Raw genomic sequence first — 13,608 nt, forward strand, 5'->3', positions numbered from 1 at the left:
CACATGAGATGAATATTCTTTCTCGTAAAGTTGATTCTAAGTTGAGTGCTTTGGTTTCTTCCTCAACTTCTTTGGATGTTGATTCTTCTTCATCGAAGTCTTCTGCATTTGCTTTGTTTAATGTCATGTCCGATGATCAACTCGAACAGTTCGAGGAGGACTTGGTTTTGTTAACTAACAGACTTTCTTGAGCTGTAACTAATGTGAGGTACATGAAAAGAGGTGGACCAAATCGTTGATTTGAATGTGGTGCTACGGATCACTTTTGTTCGCATTGTCCTATGCTTGGGAGAAATAGGATGGAAGATAAGGGTGATGAGAAGACCAACGACAACAAGCCGAATAGTATAGTTAAAGGAGGGAAGAAGATCAGGGAGACTCTCAAGAAGGCTTTTGATCAAGTCTATGCCCCGTTTGGGCCACTAAGCGATGTAGATGATGAGAGTGGAGATGAAGATAAGGGAAAGAACATCTCCGGTGTTTGCTTCATGCCGCGTGGTGAATCGGATTTAGAGTGTGAAGACAATGAGGTACATACTTTTGAGGATGCTATTCTTATTTTAAGAGAGAAAAATAAGAAGTGCGAGAAGATGTATAGAAAATAGGAGTTTATCATTGAATCTCTTAATTCTGAAATTGCTAGATTAAAATCTCTTATTCCTAATGATGATGATTGCAAAAGTTGTGAGGTTTTAATGAATGAGATTTCAAAAATTAGAGATGTCAATGCTGCACATGATTTGAAAATAAATCTTCTCAAGCTCTTGGATTTGCTTTGCACACACGCACTTTGGATGAGTTGTTTTTGACTAAAAAGTTGTTGCAAAAATATTAAATTGATTTTCATGCTAGTTTGATGTTTAACAACCTCATGATGTTTTGGATTGCTCAACACGCACATTAAATAAGATGAAACTAAAAGAAGCTTATAGTACATGGAAGATGTTGTGAAAACCAATAAAATGTTTTCTTGCCCCAAATGTCGTAAAAGCAAAGGTGTTATGGTAGATTGTCAAAATTGCGCTAATTTGGAAAATGAGTTTCTTATTTGAAAAGTTATTTGCAAAGATTTTCTGGAGGTAAGAAACAACTTAACATGATTTTGGATCAGTCTAGAGTGACTAGTTACAATAGGGGTGTTGGTTTTAGTGTTCATGATTATTTCACCAAAAATCAACCAAATGTTTTGAGTATAACTGAACGTGGTAAAATTTTGACAAAACCTAATGAAAAGAAAATTGTTTTTAAATCTGCTAGAATTTTGCCTTCTCTTTCTGCAACTCTAAAAGAAACAAAAACAAATCTTTCAAAACCATCTTCTTCTAAAGAAAAGTATACTTGTTCTTTTTGGCAAAGATGGACATATTGTTGGTTTTTGTTTCAGGTTAGCTCATAAACAGAAAAAGGAGAGAGAGATTGCTTTTGCAAAATCGAAGTGGCAAAAATCTGGTTTTCCCTCAAGGAAACTGGTCAGACCGTAGTGGATCCCACGGTCGGACCGGCGACCGGTCAGACCGGCAGCAGCGCCTCGGTCAGACCGGCCCCTGGTCAGACCAGCTCCTATGTTGCGGTCAGACCGGCCTTGGAGAAATTTTTTGAAAAGTTCTCAAACTATTTTTGCACGTGGATATATGCCTATTGGATCTTCTGGTCGTGTGTCTCAGTACTGGATTCCTACATTTTTATTATCATCTAACCTCAGTACTATGGCTTCGACTTCTGCTTGTGTGTAGACTTTGGTGGCGAGGAAGGAGAGCATGTGGATCATGGATTCCGGTTGTTCGCGGCACATGACTGGTGATAAAAATTGGTTCTCCTCCCTCAAACGGGCATCCAAGACTGAATCGATTATCTTTGGTGATGCTTCTACTAGTGCCGTTCTCGCTACAGGTTTGGTTAAGGTAAATGAGAAATTTGAATTAAAGAATGTAGCTTTTAGTTTCACAAATTGTTGATGAAAATTTTGAGGTTCACTTTAAGAAAACTGGAAGTAAAGTTTTTGATTCTTGTGGTGATTCTGTGTTGAATATTTCTCACTATGGAAGAGTGTTTAAAGTTGATTTTGATAATTCAGTTTCACCTGTGATAACATGTTTGGTTGCTAAGTTTGATAAAGATGTAATGTTTTGGCATCGTAGACTTGGACATGTTGGTTTTGATCATCTCACTAGGTTAAGTGGTTTGGATCTTGTTCGTGGTTTGCCTAAACTTAAGAAAGATCTTGATTTGGTTTGTACACCATGTCGTCACGCTAAGATGGTTGCTACTTCACATGCTCCTATTATTTCTATGATGACGGATGCGCCGGGACAGCTATTACATATGGACACTGTTGGTCTAGCTAGAGTGCAATCCGTTGGAGGAAAGTAGTATGTGTTGGTTATTGTTGACGATTTTTCTCGATATTCTTGGGTTTTCTTTATGGCAACTAAGGATGAGGCTTTTCAACACTTTCGTAGTTTGTTTCTTCGATTGGATCTTGAATTATCTGGTTCTTTGAAAAGAATTCGAAGTGATAATGGTGGTGAATTTAAAAATACTTCATTTGAACAATTTTACAATGAAAGAGGTTTTGAACATGAATTTTCTTCTCCTCGTGTTCCGCAACAAAACAGTGTTGTTGAAAGAAAGAATCGTGTTTTGGTTGAGATGGCTGGAACGATGTTGGATGAGTATCACACTCCTAGAAAATTTTGGGCTAAGGCAGTTAACACCGCATGCTATATTTCAAATCGGGTTTTCTTGAGATCAAAACTTGGAAAAACTTCTTATGAGCTTCAATTTGAACGTCAACCCAAAGTTTCACATTTGCGTGTTTTTTATTGCAAATGCTTTGTCTTGAAATTTAAATAAGTTTGAGGCACGCTCTACCGATGGAATGTTTCTTGGTTACCCCACACACTCTCATGGCTATCGTGTACTTATTTTGGAGACTAACAAAATCGTTGAGACTTGCAAAGTTTTTTTTGATGAGGCTAGTCCAGGTACTAGACCCGATATTGCAGGTACATTGTCACAGGTTCAGGGGAGGATGGTCGTATTTTTGAAGACGAGAGCGACGACGACGACGACGGCGAGGTCGGCTCGGCCGGTCAGACCAGGCGCTAGTCCGGTCAGACCGCCGGCACACCTCCGGTCAAACTGGCGCAGGACGTGCGGTCTGACCGACCAGGGTCGTCGGCTGAGGGTTCTGTTGATACTATTCGGGATGGTCCTCCAGAGATTACAAATTCGACCAGTGAGGGTACAGAACGTGAAACAACTTCAGAAGTCGCTGCTACTTTGCACATTCAACGATGACATCCGCCGGAACAAATTATTGGTAATATAGGTGAGCGGACTACTAGGTCTATGGTAACGACTCATGATGTTTGTGCAAATTTTGTATTTGTTGCTTCTTTTGAATCCAAAGATGTGTCATATGCATTAACTGATGAATCGTGGATTAACGTCATGCATGAGGAACTTGAAAATTTTGAGAGAAACAAAGTTTGGACTTTAGTTGAACCACCTTCTGGGCATAATATTATTGGAACCAAGTGAGTTTTCAAAAATAAACAAAATGAGGATGGTTTGATTGTGAGAAATAAAGCTAGACTTGTTGCTCAATGTTTTACCTAGGTGGAGGGTTTGGAGTTTGATGAAACTTTTGGTCCTGTTGCTAGAATTGAAGCAATTAGACTTTTGTTGACTTTTGCTCAAGGTTTTGAAGCAATCAGACCGGCGCAGACCGCGGTAGTTCAAGTGAATTGTCGTAGTGTAAGGAAGATTGATTAGTTTTCTGACCGACCGACGCTGTGTCGGTTTCGGTTTCCGGTTGTTTGTTTGGATATCCGTGATTGTTTCATGAATATGACTTCTAGATGGATACTATATGTATGTAATACTGTTGTTTGCTACTAATGAGACAACTTGGGGATAGCTTGGTCTCGGAATCATAGTTATTGAGACCGGACCAGTAATCGAACTAGTGAGGCTCTCGGTTCAATGGTTCACTGGTTCAACCAGTTGAACTGTCAGTCTAAACCAGTTCAATACATGTTAAATATATTAATCATTCTATCCTAACACAAGCAACCTGGTAGCCTGGTGGTGGGGGGAGTTAACTCCCACACATGTGGTCGTGGGTTCGAATCCCACCCAGGCATATTTTCGCTCGTTTTTCCTCCCATGCACGCACGCTTCGTCCCTTCCTCTTCCCATCCCACGTGCGCTTCACCACGAGCCCGGCTCGGAATATGGTTTCTTTGTATGCCGGGAGAGTATTTGCGGTGACGGACCTACTCCCATGCATGCACGCTTCGTCCCTTCCTCTTCCCATCCCACGTGCGCTTCGGCGCGAGCATGGTTTCTTTGTATGCCGGGAGAGTATTTGCGGTGATGGACCTAGATTGGTCAGAGATCATGCGGGATACTAAGGTGTGTGTATGGTAATAAATAGAGAGCGAGCGTGAGGCTTCCCGGTATCGCTTTTGAGAGCAATTGAGTTGATAGTTGAGTTAGGGTTTCAAGTTTAGTCGAAATTTTTGTAAGGAGTGCTGTTGGTGTACTTTGTAAACACAAAAAGAATCAATAAAGTCGTCATCCACTTTAAGAGTTCTTTGGTTTGTGTTTTCTCGGGTGCGGCAGTCCAACCGGCAGGACACCAATGGTCAGACCGGCGGCATCGCAGCAGTCAGACCGGCGGCGTAAGGGCGGTCAGACCGGCGGCGGCAGGCAGGCAGTAGGAGGTGATTTTGGCGGTTCGACCGATCGATCTACATCGGTCAGACCGACGTTTACAAGGCGGTCAGACCGGCGCATACACTTTGGTCAGACCGTGATTCGCCAAATTTGAGGGTAACTTTTATTTCCGCTAAAAGTTTTGGTTTTTGGGTATACCAACCATTCACCCCCCTCTGGTTGGCTTAGTTATTGTGATTCGATCCTACAAATCTTTCCTCCCTCAATAGCCAATTGGATATGTTGCCTGAAGACTTTGCAACCATTAGTAGCATGAGAACTAGAATTATGCCACTTAAAGCACCCGCAATGGTAAAGTAATGTGCTATCTATAAGACATGTACATCTCAGCAATAGACTACATTGGTATCTATAGCTCTCTAATCCATTGCCTCGTTTTTCTCTATAGACTATCTCCAGGTTAGTAGATAGCTTTGCTCTCTCTCTTCATTTAATCTCTTCCAAGTAGGAAAATATGCTAACATGGATCTCTTGTAGAGAGCCTATAGATAACCATTGCGGGTGCCCTTATAGTATTTCTTCTTCCCTAACTCCTCAGCCGATGGAATTATGTGACTAGCAGGAAGTTGGATCTGTTTCTCCAGAAGTAGTAAATCAAAAATCTTATCAACCTTGGTGATATCAAAGTCATATCTTTCTTCTTTTCCAGAATTCTTTACCCATTGACATGGCACAACCTTTTTACTCCTCACCCACTCAGCTGCTGCTACCTCAAAGTCATCTTCCTCTTCAGAATCATACATATAGGGATACGCTTGATTGACTTTCTTGAAATTCTTCTTAGCCTCTGCAAACCTCTGCTCATGTAGAGTCACCTTTTGCGCCAGATGAGACAAGCTCTCAAAGTCTTGAGATGAGAACTCTTTAATCGGAGTTATCAAACCTTGGAAAGCAAGATCGGCTAACTGTAGCATCTATTCCTCATATCTCTGAACCTTGGATGTAATCTTGCACAGTTTCATCATGCCTTTGTATTGATGTCAAATCAGAAAGCTTCATCTCATGGGTCCCGCTGTAGAAGTAACTATGAAACTGCTTCTCCAAATGGGCCCCACCGCATTCTCTGCTCCCACCTACCATTGCCACAAATCACCCACATATTTTAGAAACCCTCTATTAATGGAATTTGGTTTATTCTTTGTTCCACCAGAAATGTTTCACCTAGTGTACTGACAATGTTTCAATATGTATAGATATAATATTACAGTGAACTGAAATATTGCATTGCAACAAAAAACCCACATATTTTGGAAAACCCCTATTATAATAGGGAATTCGTTTCATTTTTTGTTCCACCGAAAAATGTTTCACCTAGTGTACTTATAATGTTTCACTATATATGGATCAAATATTGCAATGAACTGAAACAGTCTTTCACTATTTACTGAAACATTGTTTTTATATAAGGTGAAACAACACCCGATTTAAACGAGTGAAACATTTTCGATCTACTAAGTGAAACAATTCCGATATACCTGGTGGAACATCATGCAACATTTAAAAATAATTTAATAATAAGCTAATTTTTTTTCGTCAGAATATATCCATGTGTGGTCTTGTTTTGAAGATTTAATTGCAATGAATTTAATGGTTCAATCAGATCATGATTTAGATAAGTAATTTAAGAGAAAAATCAATTTAAAGTAGTTTTGCACGTAAATCGGGCGTTGACGTCATGCTGTCATCAGCGCCCGATTTTTCTCCAAACCGATCAGGCGCCCGACCCGTAGACTCGAGAATGACAGGGATCGGTCTACTAGCGGGGGGAGCAAAAATCGGACGCTCCCCCTGCCCCCTGCACCCTGCACGCGTGCATGCCACCTGGGCCCCACCACAGTCCCTGGCTCCCTGCCCCCCTGCAATAAATCACCCACATATTTTGGAAACCCTCTATTAAGGGAATTTAGTTTATTTTTTGTTCATAGTGTACTCACAATGTTTCGTATAGATCCAATGTTGCAGTGAACTGAAATATTCCATTGCAACAAAAAAACCCACATATTTTGGAAACCCCTATTAAGGGAATTCGTTTCATTTTTTTTTCTACCGAAAAATGTTTCACCTAGTGCAATTATAATGTTTCACTATGTATGAATCAAATGTTGCAGTGAACTGAAATATTCTTTCGCTATTTGCTGAAACATTGTTTTTATATAAGGTGAAACAACACCCGATTTAAACGAGTGAAACATTTTCGATCTACTTAGTGAAACAATTCCGGTATATCTGGTGGAACATCATGCAACATTTAAAAATAATTCAATAATAAGCTAATTTTTTTTCGTCGGAATATATCACTGTGTGATCTTTTTTTGAAGATTTAATTGTAACGAATTTAATGGTGCAATCGGATCATGATTTGGATAAGTATTTTAAGAGAAAAATCAGTTTAAAGTAGTTTTGCACGTAAATCGGACACTGACGTCATGCCCGATTTTAACCTCCTCCCTTCGGTCATCCAAGCCGGAGTCACGTCCAGTTTTGATAATGTGAGAAGAGATGAAATGGGTTCCATCTGGATATATAAAACCATGTGTACAAGGTTTCCAATTGAACTTATGTCCAGCATGTTAATACCTACGAAACAATAAAATAAAGGAATGCATGCTTTATGTGCTATTTCAACTATATATGAACTATAAACATAACAATGAACAAAACTTGCACACTAGCTATAATAGGGAAATAAAAAGGATAAAGGTAGCAATGACAAGCTTTCAACACTACAAATGCCAAAAATTAATTTGCACGGATTTTGTTGCCATCTCCACCGATGTTATATGCAATTGGGGAAAAAAGCGCTCACCAAAGTGAGTACTCACCTATGTTATGCACTATATAGTCCGGAGTAGTATGTAATACGGAACCCGACATAATCATCATATGCGTACTCTTTATCAGAGGTGGTAAACTAAAGCAGTATTTAGGAATCCCACATCTCCAACAGATGATCAATATCTGACGTCGATCCGGGTGCACCGACAGCACCGTACCGACGCCTGAAGGGAGGAGGCCACACGATGACGTGGAACAATGGAGAGAAGCCGCGCATACCGCCGCGGCGGCGGCGGCGGCGACGGCAAATGAGGCCGTGCCGTCGTCGGCTACCACCGAGCAGCAGGAGGCGCGTCCGGATGATGAGCGGGCGCCAAAGGATCACACCGGCTGCGAATGCAAGCCCAAGGTGGTAATGCTCCCGGAGCTACTACGAGCCGCCAGTCATGGCGATCTCCAGAGGCTGCGCGTTCTCCTAGGTGTCCTACACGACGATGAGTCGCCGGCACCGACGACGACGACGACGACGACCAGCCAAGACGACGACGCTGTCGTCCTGGAGGTTTATCGCTCTGCACCCCTACTACCACCACCCTCTACTACTGCAGGTGAAGGTGAAGATGAAGGGACGTTGTCCCTCCTGGAGGGAACCACGTTTCAGGGGGACTCCGCGCTGCATGTGGTGGCGAGCAGCGGAGACGACGGCGACTTCTTGAAGAGCGCAAGGCTGATCTATGGCAAGGCCAGGCACCTCCTCGAGGCGACCAACAACAATGGCGATACGCCCCTCCACTGCGCTGCCAGAGCTGGGAATGTTAAGATGGTCACGCATCTCCTCGAGCTGGCTGGAGGCGATGGCGCCGGCGATCAACGGAAGAAGCTGATCCTGAGGAAAAAAAACCACCAGCATGAGACGGTGTTGCACGAGGCAGTCCGCCTCGGCAACAAAGATTTGATCGACAAGCTGATGACGGAAGATCCAGAGCTAGCTCGTCATCCAAGCAACGGCGCCACTTCACCGTTGTATCTGGCTGTGATCTTGCCAAATCCACAAGTTGCGATGCAGCTGCATGGGTATGATAAAATGCTGTCCTACTCGGGACCTGACGGACAAAATGTCTTGCACGCTGCTGTTCTTCGACAAAGAGGTACGTAATTCACAAATACCTTGTGCGTGTACTGTTTGATCCCACAATATATAATAACAAATGCATATATGGTTCGATTCACAGTACTTCTTTCTTTTTTGGCCTTTTGATCCTGGCATATTTCTTCTTTCTATCAACTTCAGTTTTCACTCTATATATGTTTCAAGTAGTATTTCAATTTGTCTATTACGCATGCCACCAGGGTTAGCAATCTCCAATTACGATTTTTGCCTGGGGTGGCTGAAAGAACCGAATTTTTTTGTACTTTTTTGGCCAATTTTTTTTGAAACTTGGATGAATTTGAATAAAATTTGATCAAATTCATAGAAAATGGAAAAAAACAAAAAATTCAGGCAAGGTATGTGCTTGCCGATGGGGGCGAAATTACAGAAATTTTGGAATTAATTTTGTTCCGAAAAATTGCAATCACTGCATGCCACATAATACAGTACTATTCATATATCAAGAGGGAAAAAAAAAGTTAAACCAACTTACAATTTGGAACGGAGGTTCCAAATTAGAGAAAGGAAATGACAAAGTGATATCTCTAGCATGTAAGTTTTGTGATTGAAATATACACTTGAATTGTACAACAACTTTCAGATCTCATTTATGTGGATATAAGTAATTGGAAACTGGAATAATACAATACACATATGTAATTTAGTCAATATATATAGAGACATGTTTGAAGCAAGCAAGGGTCAATATAGGACAAAATATATTATATAGTCAATATAATTTTGAGTAAATTTCAAATTGATCAAATTGTCACAAAACTGTATATTTTAAATGATCTACTCTCTCCGTCCCAAAATATAAGTTTTTTTAGACCTTGGCACGGTCTTCGAGATGCTACTTTGACCAACAAATATCTACAAAAGTAAATTATTTTAAATAAAAAGAGTTGCATATTATAATAGTTCGTTTAACAATAAATATAGTAGCATCAAATTTACATGATTAATCTTTTTTTATCCTTTTGCTATTAGTAGTTAAAAATTAAAATGTTTGATTTGGCACTATTCTAAAAATGCTTATATTTTGCGACAGAGGGAGTATTACAAAGCTACTTATATTACAAAACTACAAATTTAAGATGGATCATCGCAAAACTATAGAATTAATAATAAAGTTATAATAAAACTACAAGTCTAGTGCCATTTAACCACAAAACTACAAAGTATATAAACTCCTATCTAACAGCAGCACTGTTAGGGATTTAAACTCTAAAATAGTGTTGTGATAACCCACTTTAGCACTGTTAGGGATTTAAACTCTAAAATAGTGTTGTGGTAACCCACTTTTGTTAAATCTGTAGTTTTTCTTCATACTCCACCTTAAATTTTAATGATAAGCTTTGTTGTAAATTTCTAGTTTTATTATACATTCCTTAAATTATAGATTTATGATCATTTGATCAAAGCATATGTAATTTTATGAGATTTACTCGTATGAGATTAAGGAAGTTCACATTACTAGAAATAAGCTCATAGAGATCGGCACTGTAGGTGCCGGAATAGTTAAAACCAGCACCTATAATGCTTTCCTCTCCCCCGTAGGCTAAAAACACATAAAATCGACACCTTTAAGCAATTATAGGTATCGGTTTTAAAGAAAAACCGGTATTATAGTATAGGTGCCGGTTTTTATACAAAACCGACACCTAAATTATAAGTGCCGGTTTTTAAAAACTGGCACCTTAAATAAATTATAGGTGTCGGTTTTGTATAAAAAAATAGCACCTATATGGAGCCGAGCCGGCCATATCCATCCGCCCGTCCTTATCCATCCGCCTTATCCATCCATCCGACCGAGTCGCTCACGTCTCTCTCTCGCTCTTGCTCTCTCGCCTCTCTCTCTCGCCTCCCTCTATCCCTCTCTCTCTCTCTCTCTCGGCGGCCCGGCGGTGGCCCGTCGAGGTAGGCGTGGCGGTGGCTGGCAACGGCGCGCCCTCCCCTCCGCCGGATCTAGCTGGAGGGGAGGTGGTGGACCTTGGGGACGGCCGGGCGGTGGTCCGGTGGAGGCGGTTGCGGCGGCCGCGCCCTCCCCTCCGCCAAATCCGGCCGGAGAGGAGGCAGCGGACCTCGGCGGAGGCGGCACAGCGGCTGGCGGCGGACCTCGGCGGAGGCGGCTGGCGGCGGCCGTGCCCTCCCCTCCGCTAGATCTGGACGGAGGGGAGGTGGTGGACGTCGGGGACGGTCGGGCGGCGGTCCAGCGAAGGCGGTGGCGCCAGCGGCGCCCGATGGATTTGTTGGATGATTTTATAGTTCTTTTAGATTTTTTTGTGATTTGTGGATGATTTTATTTCTGAATATGTTTCATCTGTGATCTGTGATATGTGATTTGTGATTCGTGATTTGTGGGGGTTTGGGGATGGAGTAGTGACGATGATTGTGAGTTCCGGCTCGATTCGAGTCGGCTCTTTTTTTTTTTGGCTCGTGCAAACTTATAGGTGCCGGTTCTATTTTGGTATAGGGGTCGGTTGTTTTTATTGGTGCCGACCAATAGGTGCCGGTTGGAAAACTGGCACCTATAGCCGGTTCCCAAGCGGCACCTATGATGGTATTTTACTAGTGTCAGGTGTTTGGAATTTTCGAAGATATCACTTAGGGTCTTTTTTTTTTTTCTGGGCATGTGGTTTTGACAAGCCCTATACATATCTTTGTATAATTTTCTCCTATTATATCAATATAGGAGGCACAACTTTTGCCCACTCTTAAAAAAAGATATTAAAGAAAGTTCCAAATGCATGCAGATGCGACCGGAATGCTTTTGAATTGGAACAGGGACCTTACTGGAAAAGGTGACTCACACGGCCGGACACCTCTCCATTTTGCTGTATCGATAGAACCACCCACGAAGATTCCATATTACCACAAGATATTGTTCTCCATCATGCGCCACATAGACATATACACTCTTTGTTTGGACCGGTTCCTCTATCCTAGGAAAACCAGGGGAGATAGCTTGACTCTGACTGGTATGTTGATGGATGCTGATGAATCCTCAGCGTATCAGCCTGACGACAAGGGTTCTTTCCCCATCCATGTCGCTGCAGCAGAGGGTAATGATGGCACGATCAACATACTGCTCAATAAGAGCCCCAATTGTGCCACCTTGCGCAATGCCCAGGGAAGAACATTTCTGCATATTGCTGTTGAGAACGGAAGACACACAATCATAATGTTTGTTCGCAGGAGAAGAAGGCTGGCAGCTAAAATTATGAATTTGCAGGACAACGATGGAAACACCGCCCTACACTTGGCTATACAAGATGGGGATCTGCATGCTGTTTTATGTCTATTGATGAACCCAGTAGTAAAAGTTGATTGTCTGAACAAGGAGGGTCTAACACCTCTAGATATATCAAGGAAGCTGATACCAGAAGGGCTTCTTCATGGATCGGTAATAACAATCCCCTCTCCCCACCCCCCCCCCCCCACCCCCGCGCGGAAAATGCATGTTCTTTTTGCACAAATTTGGTATGTACTTCTTGATGCTCATGCATGCTTGTGCTTATTACAGCATCAACGAATTTGGATAAAGAGGTCACTACATCTTGCGAATGCACATCATGCTAACCCTTCCCTTGACCATCGTCAAGAGAAGTGCATTTGCCGAACGGTCCGTGAGGAAAGAGATTCTAAAATAGTTGAAAAAGATGACGATGAACAAGAAGATTCAAAGACAATTACGGAGTCTACACAAGTTATGGCCGTCTGCTCCACACTCATTGCAACTGTGGCATTCGCAGCAGCTTTTACATTGCCTGGAGGTTATAGAGCAGATGATCACACCAATGGCGGCACGCCGACATTCGTCGGAAGCTACGGTTTCGATGCATTCGTCTTGGCCATCACATTTGCATTCGTCTACTCCTTGTTGGCTACATTTAGCCTCGTGTATTCAGGAATGACCAAAGTTGACTACAGCATCCGCTTGGAGCACCTTAACTCGGCCAATAGCTTGGTCTGGCTATCAATCAGGTGCTTGCTAGCTGCATTTGCATTAGGTTTATACGTTGTCCTGGCACCAGTTGCTCACAAGACTGCCTTGCTTATCTGCCTCATGTGTTCCGTTGGGTTATTGCACGGGCATACGTCAATGAAGACACAGATCCGCATGGCCGTGCTCTTACAGGGAAGGATTGGGTTTAAGGTGTGGTGGATTTTGGGCAGGAAGATACTTCGAAACTTTCTGCACTCATTTTGGCCCTTCCTGATTATCTTTGGTTGGCCAGCTTATCTGAAATGGAGGCACCAACAGTAGTTAGACTCATATATATGACCACCAAATATGTCGTATTTGTACCGCTGATCACCATAGATTGTATTTCTTATAGTATCCCTTTTGCTATTGTGATTTTGTTTCTATGGTGACAACATACTGTATTGTGTACCATTCTGGGAAAACTATTGTATTTTTGCCACATCAGTTCAAATTATGACAATTCGAGTCCATTATTATATCTATAAATCCTATATAACTATCTGAACGCACAGAGATGTAGCCTAGAGGGGGGTGAATAGGTTTTACTGAAATTCACAAACAAATTGCAGTGGTAAAATTCAGCAGAACCGGAACTTCCGGTCTGCTCAGACTGTCTAGAACTTCCGGTGTTCTAAACACCGGAACTTCTGGGCAACAGAAAAACCTGAAGAGCTAGCAGACACTTAAACCAAATTGCACGAATTAAACTGCAGTAAGACAGAGCAGATACACAATCATAGCATCATGCACAGAATCATCACAGAGAAGACAAGGGCGATTTTTTTCCCGAAGTTAGGATCTTTCGATCCTACTCTCCGTTGAGGTGCTCCAAAGAGTCAGGTCTCGATTAACCACTTGCCTCACCTATGCAAAGAACCCAGAAGATGTGCAAGGCCTTCAACCCAACACTTCTAGCACCACAAGGGATCATGTCTTTTGTGATGAAAAA

The 13,608-nt window shown here is 42.0% G+C and overlaps 2 protein-coding genes across 2 annotated transcripts; both read left to right on the forward strand.

Moving 5' to 3' along the window:
- Positions 1 to 299: 299 nt before the first annotated feature.
- Positions 300 to 8,711, forward strand: LOC136351698 (ankyrin repeat-containing protein NPR4-like). Its single transcript, XM_066303962.1, has 3 exons — positions 300 to 530; positions 1,703 to 1,797; positions 7,729 to 8,711. The coding sequence occupies exons 1-3, from the start codon at positions 300 to 302 to the stop codon at positions 8,672 to 8,674; spliced, it is 1,272 nt and encodes a 423-aa protein (XP_066160059.1). The 3' UTR covers positions 8,675 to 8,711.
- A 1,735-nt stretch (positions 8,712 to 10,446) lies between these two features.
- LOC4346773 (ankyrin repeat-containing protein At5g02620) lies at positions 10,447 to 13,129 on the forward strand. Its single transcript, XM_015795887.3, has 2 exons — positions 10,447 to 12,074; positions 12,195 to 13,129. The coding sequence occupies exons 1-2, from the start codon at positions 11,415 to 11,417 to the stop codon at positions 12,936 to 12,938; spliced, it is 1,404 nt and encodes a 467-aa protein (XP_015651373.1). The 5' UTR covers positions 10,447 to 11,414; the 3' UTR covers positions 12,939 to 13,129.
- Positions 13,130 to 13,608: the final 479 nt, after the last annotated feature.

Source organism: Oryza sativa, chromosome 9 (assembly GCF_034140825.1).
Source record: "Oryza sativa Japonica Group chromosome 9, ASM3414082v1".
Lineage (NCBI taxonomy): Eukaryota > Viridiplantae > Streptophyta > Magnoliopsida > Poales > Poaceae > Oryza > Oryza sativa.

What these genes read in the sequence shown, in the direction of transcription:
- LOC136351698 (XM_066303962.1), top strand. Translation starts at nt 300, where the DNA reads ATGGAAGATAAGGGTGATGAGAAGACCAACGACAACAAGCCGAATAGT. An exon ending in TAGAGTGTGAAGACAATGAG is followed by an intron (nt 531 to 1,702) that starts GTACATACTTTT and finishes ATCTAACCTCAG; the next exon opens with TACTATGGCTTCGACTTCTG. An exon ending in TTGTTCGCGGCACATGACTG is followed by an intron (nt 1,798 to 7,728) that starts GTGATAAAAATT and finishes GTGCACCGACAG; the next exon opens with CACCGTACCGACGCCTGAAG.
- LOC4346773 (XM_015795887.3), top strand. Translation starts at nt 11,415, where the DNA reads ATGCATGCAGATGCGACCGGAATGCTTTTGAATTGGAACAGGGACCTT. An exon ending in AAGGGCTTCTTCATGGATCG is followed by an intron (nt 12,075 to 12,194) that starts GTAATAACAATC and finishes TGCTTATTACAG; the next exon opens with CATCAACGAATTTGGATAAA.